Here is a 10,624-nt window from a genome sequence, read left to right on the forward strand (position 1 = left end):
GACTCCATGAGACCTCGGGCCACGAGGTCCATCATGATATGCAAACGTTTAGCAGACAAATTATGGGGCTGTAACCCGCATGTGCTAAGATAGATGTATACCATGATAGTAAAACCTATGATAACATACGGTTCGATAGCCTGGGCATCGAGAACAACTCGGGCGACGACGAGGCAAACACTGTCAAAACTTCAGCGACTGGCATGTGTATGCATCACGGGAGCTATGCGCACATGCCCTACAGCAGCGCTGGAGGCTATCCTCGATTTGACCCCGCTGCATATATCAATAGAGCAGTCAGCCAAGCGAACCCTCCTGAATCTTACTAAGGAGGGCTCGGGCATAAGTAAAGTCATATCGTCCCGAAACATGGAGGAATTGAGAGAGAAGATCCCAATCTCTCAACTCCCGAGGGATGGTATCCTCAGGCAGATAGTCTATGAGAGAAGGTACAAAGTAGAACTGGGAGACAAGGATACGTGGGAGCAAAGCGGAGTTGTGTACATTCATCAGCTAAATAGAATAGTATGGTATACCGATGGCTCAAAGACGCCAGAGGGGATTGGATCTGGTGTCATTGGACCCAGAGCCAAGATATCAACGCCTCTGGGAGCACACCCGAGCATTTTTCAAGCGGAAGTATTCGCTATAAGTCAGTGTGCTGACCTGAACCTTCAGCGCGAATACTCCAATGAAACAATTGCCATACTCAGTGACAGTCAGGCCGCCCTCAAGGCGATCTCGGTGTCTGAAATAAAATCAGCACTAGTCCTTGAGTGCGTTGAAAAGCTAAATCAACTAGGAGCACACAACAAACTGTTGTTGGCCTGGGTTTCTGGCCACAGGGGAGTGTAGGGAAATGAGCAAGCGGACAGCCTGGCAAGAGAGGCAGCAACGACACGACCTATTGGTCCTGAGCCGTTCCTGCCAGTAGGCTCGCAGGAAATCAGAGGGCATCTACTAGTAGAAGAAAGGGAAAAGAGGGAAGAAAACTGGCGCAATATGCCAGGCCTGAGGCAATCTAAGTTACTGCTTACAACTCGATATGGGGCATTAATGGGCCTGTCGAAAGATAACCTGAGGATCCTAACAGCTATTCTTACAGGACATTGCAGACTGAACAGCCACATGCAGAAGCTGGGCATACTATCGAACAACACATGCCGATTTTGTGATGGATCAGCGGAGACGGCGGAATATATACTCCTGGAATGTGACGCAATCTCAAGACGTAGGGCTAAGTTTTTGGGCTCAGCATGGCCGGAGCGTTCTCACATCAAATCCCTCAAGCCAGGTGAACTGCTAGGGTTCATCAGAGAAGTCGGCTTGGATGAGGTGCTGTGAAGCAGTTGAGGGCACAATAGACCAGTGGTCGCAGTGCGATCCTCAATTAATTATCTATCTATCTACCTATTTACATACGTCCTATTCGATTTGCCTGAAATTTGGTATATAAATTTGCCTATATTAGTATTTACGATCCTTTTTTCCAGGAAGTAGACCAGAGACGGACTGGGACTGGGATTAGGACTAGGACTGGGACTGAGGCTCGGAGTGGGACTGGGACCCTGAATGGGACTGGAACAAAATACATACCACCCTCTGGGACTGGCAATAATGGATGAAGAAAAATGAGAAGAACTTGAGAGAAGAGAAAAGAGAGAAGGAGACTGAGAAAGAGATAGAATGAGACGAAGATAGAGATAGATGAAGCGAAAAAGATGGGAGGAGTGGAGTGAATAAAAGGATTAGGATAAAGTGAAGAGGGGGGAGGGCAGAGTTAGACGGAAAAAGCTTTTTAAAATGTATGCTTCCAATGACAGCCGGTTATATGCGCAAGATTGTCTCGGGACTCCGACCAAGGGCTATCATGTCGGTGTAACCCCATAATATTGCCAATCCACATTAGCAATAGCGGAATAATTTTTGTGTATTTCGATTATTAGATTCCTCTACTAAGCATTGTACAAATTTAGATTAAAACATGCATTCAGCGGTTCAAAATTATTTCCTCGCCTTTGAGCTTATGTAAGTTTTATTTTGTTTTCTTTTATGATTAATAATTTTAACAGATTTTGTTTTTAGTATCTCATAATACTATGTTTTTTTTGTTATATGTAAGTTGAAAAGTTGACAACTAAAAGTCCAAATATTTGCAGAATATTTTTATATGCACATTTAGCATGCACATTTCTCTGTAATTTTAAATTTACCCGATGCGTGCTTACATAGAAACTATTTAATATAAGAAAAATAATATAAGTGAATTGCAGTAGCAAACAATTTAATATAATGTGCTCACACTTTCGCTAAGAGGGATTTTTGCAACCTTCGTTTCCGTATGGCATGATATCGTCTTCTTGAGTACTGATTGATGCTTGTTTCATTGTTGAATATCATTTCAGTTTCATTATCCATTAAAAATTCTATTTCACTCCTGATGCACTAAGGTTTATATTACATTGCAATTAATTATTTTCATAGTATACAAGTATCTAGAATATCTACTGGACATATTGGCGCATAGTCATAGTCAAAATAAAATAGGTTTTAAATTTACCTGCGGCTTTATAGGAGAGAGATGGGGACTCTCCCCAGGAGTAGTACATTGGCTTTTTGAGATGGTGGTCAAACCGATTCTGCTATATGGGGTGCTGGTCTAGTGGCAAGCACTGGACGCGGCGAGCACCTCCAAAATGTTAGTGTCAGTGCGACGGACGGCGCTGATCGGTATCAGTGGCGCTCTCAGAACAACACCTCCATTGGCACTGAACATCATGCTGAACATATATCCAGTAGATATTGCGGGAAAGGCGGCCGCGGCCCGGTCGTTGGTTAGGCTTCGTGATATGGGCTATAGGCTTTCTGACTTCGGACACTAGTCTTCTTACCAGTTTCGACTTTATCCCGGACAGAACGGACTATTGTATGCCGATAACTGCTCCCTATACAATCTTCACCCCAGTCATTCCACCTAGAGAAGAGTGGGGAAGAGAAATTATCTGGGGCATTGGACCGGTTAACTTCTTCACGCATGGGTTAAAGTTGGACGGAAAGGTTGGTGGGGTGTCTTTTGTAAAGAGATAAATGTAAACCGCAAGTTTAAGTTGGCTGATCACTGCACTGTATTCCAAGCGGAAGTTGCTGCGATTAAGGAAGAAATGCTATCCAGTGCTACTACGGTTAGGGAACTTAACATCTACTCTGATAGCCAAGCGACCATCAAGGTCTTGAGCTCAACTACAGTGCGATCGAGGGTGGGCTGGGAGTGCCTGACCTCGCTTGCGATTGCATCGAATTATTTTACAATTAAGATTAAGCGGATCTCTTAGCCCGCATCGGTACAACTGAACCGCATGAAGATGGCTCTGGGGCTTTCGGGATTCCGCTGGCCACCTGTGGATTGCTCCTCCATAGCTGGGCCTAGAGTAAGCTCAGCAAACGTTGGGCGGACATCACGTATTGCAGGGTAGCAAGATCTTTCTGGCCGAAAGTGGATGGCAGGAGGTTCACTAAGGCTCACCTATCAATGGCCAGTGGGGTTTTGACAGGGCACTGTCCCATGGGTATCCGTGCGGTTCGTCTCAATATACTGGAAACTCCATCCTGCTGCAGCTGTATGGAGGATGATGAGGTGGAATCACCAAATCACTTTATGCTTGATTGCACAGCTTTGCCAGAACTAGGCGACTCATTTGGATCTCCCGATGATTTATCCAAAGCTGAGATCGGTATCATTCGGAGCTTTATCGTTGCTACCCAACGATTCTCTAATTAGCTAGATCTAAGTCACCGTTATTTTTGGTGTATGTGGTATCACAACGGACCTTCGTGTTGTCCAAGTGAGCTTTCCTTATCAGGGCAGCTACCACCTAACCTAACCTAACCTAGTTGCGGCTTTTGACATAATTTTCAATTAGTGATCTGTCAAAAAGGCTGCAACTAAATTTTAAACCTTTATTTTTAAAATTAAAATATATTTATTATTTTATTTTCACTATAACTATGCGCCAATGTCTTTAGTCAGTTATTAAAATGTATCATGTCTCGAAAAACACGAATTTCGCGTTACATCAGTTTACAATAAAACGACCGATATATACATAGATACACTCATAATTCTTGATTTTGGATGAATCATACCAATCATACCAGCATCATTCCCACTACCAGCACAACTTTTAAATATATACTACTACATACACAAAAGTACATAATTTAGCGAAAAAAGTTTGTATTTGAGCTTATTAATCGGTGTTGAGTTTACACCTATGTGACACTACTTGTGTTTTTTCTATATTTTTGCTGTATTTTTTTTTTAATTTTTGTCACGTTCCCTCCTAATACGGTTTCAGTACTGGTGTGTGTAAAATATATTCCAAAAAACTAACGAAATCCAAGAAAAATACAATCACGGCCGTTTTTCTTTATGAACACACTTTTATTAATTTCACTTGTATGTATGCTTGTTTGTAACTCTCTAGGCTATGCGCACAAAGGGGAGTTAGACCCATCTAGCGGCAATTATTGAAGACCCGCGGCAGTGGTTAAATAACTCGCTACAAAACGAGTTGTGATTAATAACGGAGTCACGAACCTCTGTGCTACGGCGTGTTTTTTTTTTTTTTTTGTAACTATATGTTATTTTATCTAACAAATGAAAATTAGATTTTTATTTGAAAAATTTTGTGTGAAATTTAGTGAAAAATAAATTGAAAAAGGCCAAAATTTGGTCTGTCCTGCTCTGGTTGAATATTGTTTTTGTAATTTGACTTTCCGATAAAGTTTCGTCAGTGTTTCAACTTGGAATATAAGCAAAAATAAAGTAGTGTCATATACATAAGTATTAGCTGACTTAAACAAAAAAAGCATTCCCTTGATTTTTGATAGTGCCATTTTTCAATAGTTAAATTTTTGAAATAACTCATGATAAATGTTTTTTGTATGTTTGAATTTATACATAATTTTAAACTTTTGTCCGGTAATTTGCCATTTCTCAATACTTAAACCAATAAATGTTTACAGATCGTTTTACGTTATCGGCACACCAATTTTATTCCGGACCACCTAAAACAACTTTTCCTGGGATAACTTAAATAGCTACCTTGTTTGGTAGAGGGTCAAATGTTATAATTTTCCCTATACTTTGTTTTAAATTTTTTGAAAAACTTAGTATAGGGAAAACCTAATATTTTACCCTCTGTAAAACAGGGTACCTACTTAAGTTATCCCAGGAAAAGTTGTTAAGTTATCCCGCAATAAAAATTTTGTTCCTATCTATAATTTAGTAGTTCCCTAATTTGTTTTTATTACATACATTATTGGTACATACACTCATACAAAAAGGTAAGCATTCTTTCAATTTACACTTGTTGAAGGTTCGTTTCCTAGTACTAGATGTTACGCGCTGACAAATATACTTCTTATATTTCTGTTGGTGTATATGTACGTATGCTATATTTAATGTATGCATGTTGACATAAAATTCTTAAGACAGGCATTTTACCTACAAATTTTGAATCATTTTGCGAATTATATTTATAGTGGTTAAGTTTTTTAGGATACTTTGCAGATTTTAGCATTTTTAATCTAAGTCAACAGCGCTGTCATCAAATCCAAAGACGTTGCTATGTTGTTGTTGTTGCTGGTTTTCATTTGGACTAGAGTTATTGCCAGAGTTTGGCTGCGTGCTTGATTGAGCCATATTATCATCATGCATATCTTCATTTAAATCTACACTTTCCATTTCTATATCGCCAGATTGTGTGGCACCAGTCATACTACTATCCATGACAATTACACCGGTACCGGTCAAACCACCTTCGTGCATACCTTCATCCAAGCTTAAAGATTTACGGCAAATTGGACAAGTACCATGCAAGTCCAACCATGGAACAATGCAATTTTCATGATAGATATGTGAACACCGCAGACGTCGCACCATCTCATCAAGACGAAAATCTTCCCAACACACTGAGCATTGTGTTTTTCGTTCTACATATTCCGTAGTGACATGAACTTTAGGTATTTCATCTATTTTCTCTTTTGGCAACGGTGGTGGACCAGATGTTTCCATTTGATTAAGCAATTGTGTTACGATTGTATCAATACCTTCGCGTCCCCATGCATAGTCGCCAGGATTGCCCATGAAAAACATTGGTGTGTTGCCAAAGTATCCATCTTCGCCACCCGAAATTGAATGCAAAAAATCGAGTAGTACAGTATCCAAACTTCCAAGGTTTGGTTGGTGAACGCGACCACCACCAGAGCCACCACCACCAGAGCCACCACTACCACCGCTATTATTGCTCGTATTTGCTGCACCACTTCCGGCTCCACTTCCCAAATGCATACTACTGCGCCTATTGGCAGGACCGATTGCAATTTCGATGGGTCCATTTCGTGACATAAGCAGTGTTTCAATTTCGCCTCTTATGGCATCTAAATCAACTAAACGATTATGTCCAAGCGCATCAGAGTTGCTATTGCTAGGGCCATCATTCAAACTAGATGTGCTGCTGCTGGTGCTTGTTGTACTTGGTGCAGCTGGTAACTCCTCTACAAATCCGCCAGCACAATGTGGGCAGGTAAAATCGGTATTTGGAATGTTTACTTCCATGCTACACATATGGCAATAGAAGCGGGTTGGAAGCGGTGGAAGCTCATCAACTACAGCTTCGGCCATACTGCTTCAATTTGATATACCGACCGTTTCAGCAATAGATATGCTCCGTATTGACTTCAGCAGCAGCTTCTGTATTGTCGGCCTGCGTGACGCTTTGCGGTCCTTGTTAATTTTTGTGCTTTGTATATTGCAAACTTGGAAAGGTTAACCAGAATTAATAGCCTATTAAATTTGTTGAAATTAAATAATTTATTGTTAAATCATGTATTTTCCTAGGATTCTTACACAATGTCGTACTGCGCGGGGTGTGTTCTCACTTTACGTTCCAGTAACTTTTGGACGTCATACACAACGGTTGTCACAAGTCAAGTAAATTTCTTGTTCTTATGGGTATGTCAAAATTTACCGATTTTTCCTTTTTACCATACTATTGTTTTCAAAACAATCGGTGCAATATATTTCTCGTTGTGTTCCGCCTCACATTACCACAATGCAGCTTCCTACTTGATTTTACTTATAAAACACCTTTTGTATATTTAATTTAAGATTTTTAAAGTCATACACCAAAACCAGAGAATTGCTAAATGGACCCAATGGGTTCCACATAGGAAATGTTCGTAGGGCTTTACAAATGCTAAATCGATAACAATTGATTTATGTAATTGACGATTGTTGTCGACTCATATTTATTACAAATGGATCAAGAAAAATGTCTATTCAATTATATTCAAAAATTGTGTTGTATGCCTATTGGTTGATTGTCCCATGTTATTAAGGGGGTTTTCTCGTAGCGTTAAAGTCACCTTCCGAAAGTTCTGGGCATTGTTATCGATGTTGTTGGTTCTTTGCCAGATATAGATCCGGAACGTTCCCTAAACTAACACCATTGAAATATGTTCCGACCACCTTTTAGGTAGCAATCCGACAATCTCTGAAAGACATTACACTTTTGTGTCGTTTTGGCGCGTACTTACGTCAACAGATGGCTTTGTGCACACTCTTCATTGCTTTGCCAAAACGACGCAAAAATCAAATATATTGGAGCTTAATGGTCTATTTATCGGTGACGAAACCCCAGCAAATGATGGGCACAGGAAATTGCCTTTACTGTTACAAGAACTACAACAAAAACAAACTAAAAATAGTTTTGCTAAACATGTTCTTGTAACATAACAGGAGTTGTTATCGATTTCTAACTTGTAAAATTTTCAAACACTCCCTATTAATTTTATATATATTCCGATTGGTTCTTCTTTAATATTAAATATCACAACCAGCAACAGTCAGGTAGCACTCTTCTTTCATAACCTTACTTAATTTTGACATATCACCGTTGACCAAAAAAACAAAAAGTCATCTTGGTTTAGCTGGTTCATTTGGTAATTTGTGTGCATTTTATAAAGTATAATTTAGTTGTTCCTTATTGAAATAAAGTTAAGAAAACAATTGCTGCAAAATGTCGATAATGGCTTATAATGGTGGCTGCCTTGTTGCAATGCGCGGCAAGAATTGTGTAGCTATTGCAACGGATCATCGTTTTGGCGTTCAAGCACAGACAATCAGTACAGATTTTGAGAAAGTTTTCCATGTTAATCCTCGTACTTTCCTGGGTCTCGTTGGTTTGCAAACGGATATATTGACTGTACACGATCGCATAATGTTCCGCAAGAAGCTGTATGAGGATAGAGAGAATCGCGAAATGGCACCAGAACCTTTCTCTGCAATGATATCAAATTTTTTGTATGAACATCGGTTTGGTCCATATTTCATTGAACCTGTGATTGCTGGGCTACATCCGAAAACTTTGGAACCCTTCATTTGTAATATGGATCTTATCGGTTGTCCAAATAAGCCAGATGACTTTGTCGTAGCTGGTACGTGCTCGGAACAGCTTTATGGTATGTGTGAGACATTATGGAAGGAAGATTTAGAGCCGGCAGAATTATCAGAGGTAATATCCCAAGCTATAGTAAGTGCATTTGATCGTGATGCTATCAGCGGTTGGGGTGCGACAGTCTATATAATTGAAAAGGATAAGATTACTAAGAAACAAATTAAAACACGTATGGATTAAATGAATATCAACATTTATTGAGAATAAATTGTTTTATATCTTAAAAATTATTTTAAAATTGCTCCTTAGGTGCTTACGATGCTTTATTCAATCAGTCGTAGAATTAACAATTAACGAGACAGCTAGGACTAAGTAAGAACACAAGACTTATCCCATTTTCATTAACTGGGTCTGCAGGTGCCAGGAGAGACCTAGATTATGATTTCAAAATTTGGCTCGCCTCACCAAACCAATATGTCTTGATGTTCTGTTGTTGTTGTTGTTGTTGTAGCGATAAAGTTGCTCCCCGAAGGCTTTGGGGAGTGTCATCGATGTGATGGTCCTTTGCCGGATACAAATCCGGTACGCTCCGGTACCATAGCACCATTAAGGTACTAGCCCGACCATCTCGGGAACGATTTATGTGGCCACATTAAACCTTCAGGCCATTCCCTCCCTCCCTACCCCCAAGTTCCATGAGGAGTGTTATCGAGTTGATGGTCCTTTGCCGAATGCAGATCCGGTACGTTCCGGTACCAAGCCCGACCATCTCGGGAACGATTTGTTATGACCACATGCAATCTTCTAGTCCATACCGCCCTCCCACCCCCTAGATCCATGAGCAGTTCGGGGTCGCCAGAGCCTCGGCTGTTTATGAAACAGGATTCGCCACGGATAGGTGAGGTTGACAATTGGGTTTGGAGAAGCTATGTATTGCGCAGGCAACCTGAAAGGGCTTCGCTACACAAACCCCTTGAATACGGTATTTTAGTCGCCGCTTACGACAGGCGTACCTACCGCGGGTATATTCTAACCCCCTAACCTTTTGGGGGTTATGGGGTAATATGGCAGCGGGCTATGTCAGGCTTAGGCTCGGTATTTCAATATAAGTTTAAACTAAAGCTAAAGTTAACTAGAGTTTACACTTGCCACTTTCACTGCTTCCATTGCCCCTTCCGTGATCGTCCCTTGTAACGCACCAATGCACACTTTATGCCTCTTCATAAAGTCGACTACTCTGTCGTCTTTTTATCCATGCAGTTTAAATATCGATGGGATGGTTTCGGGTTGTTGTTGTTGTTGTAGCAATGCTCGCCCCACCTAATAAGGGAGCAAAATGGCTTCAAGCGTCTTTGCCACTGGCGATAGGAGAGATATCGGACGATATGACTCACCTACGATAGCTGGTTTCCCAGGCTTTAGTAGCGGGACCACCTTGGCCATTTTCCATTTCTCGGGTATGACAAAGGTGGAAAGAGACAGGTTGAAGACATGCGCTAAATATTTGAAACCCTCTTTCCCTAGGTTTTTAAGCATCGGCATGGCTATGCCGTCTGGGCCCACTGCTTTGGATGGTTTAGCGCGACCAATGGCGTCCTCAACCTCTCTAGCGGTGATAGTGATTGGTGACGCGCTGAATTTGTGTTTATGTGCGTGTCTATTGACTCTCCGTCTATCTTTGTCGACCGTGGGATGCATTATATATTGTCGGCAGAAAGCGCTCGCGCATTTTTTCACATCCGACAGCACCTTATCGCCAAAGACGATGGAAACTTTGTCTTTGTGCTTAGTCGGATTCGATAGGGACTTTACGGTGGACCAAAGTTTACCTACACCGGTAGAGAGGTTACAACCTCTTAGGTGCTCTTCCCATTTCGCCCGCTTGTGTTCGTCCACAAGCAATCTGATGCGTTGGTTTATATCCCTTATTTGGGGGTCGCCTGGATCAAGCTGTCTTATAAGGTCACGTTCCCTCGCTAAGCTCGCGGCCTCCGCTGGGAAGTGGGGCCGGATTTCGGAAATTCTCCCGGCGGGAATGAAGTGTGCCGAGGCGGATTCAATGACCTTACGGAAGGCACGCTCCCCTTGGCGGGCATCAGTCGGGATAGGGAGGGCAGCAAAGCTGCTGTCTGTGGCAGATTTATATTCTTCCCACTTTCCTTTTT

The 10,624-nt window shown here is 41.3% G+C and overlaps 2 protein-coding genes across 2 annotated transcripts; one reads left to right on the forward strand and one right to left on the reverse strand.

The window, feature by feature from the left end:
* Positions 1 to 1,989: 1,989 nt before the first annotated feature.
* Positions 1,990 to 7,231, reverse strand: Iru (E3 ubiquitin-protein ligase Iruka). The gene is made up of 2 exons (XM_067778554.1): positions 6,911 to 7,231; positions 1,990 to 6,847 (listed from the first exon to the last, which is right to left on the reverse strand). The coding sequence occupies exon 2, from the start codon at positions 6,683 to 6,685 to the stop codon at positions 5,585 to 5,587; it is 1,101 nt and encodes a 366-aa protein (XP_067634655.1). The 5' UTR covers positions 6,686 to 6,847; positions 6,911 to 7,231; the 3' UTR covers positions 1,990 to 5,584.
* Positions 7,232 to 7,937: 706 nt separating this feature from the next.
* Positions 7,938 to 8,746, forward strand: Prosbeta3 (proteasome subunit beta type-3). Its single transcript, XM_067763880.1, has one exon. It carries the CDS (start codon positions 8,082 to 8,084, stop codon positions 8,697 to 8,699), a length of 618 nt encoding a protein of 205 aa, XP_067619981.1. The 5' UTR covers positions 7,938 to 8,081; the 3' UTR covers positions 8,700 to 8,746.
* Positions 8,747 to 10,624: the final 1,878 nt, after the last annotated feature.

Source organism: Eurosta solidaginis, chromosome 1 (genome assembly GCF_040869045.1).
Source record: "Eurosta solidaginis isolate ZX-2024a chromosome 1, ASM4086904v1, whole genome shotgun sequence".
NCBI lineage: Eukaryota > Metazoa > Arthropoda > Insecta > Diptera > Tephritidae > Eurosta > Eurosta solidaginis.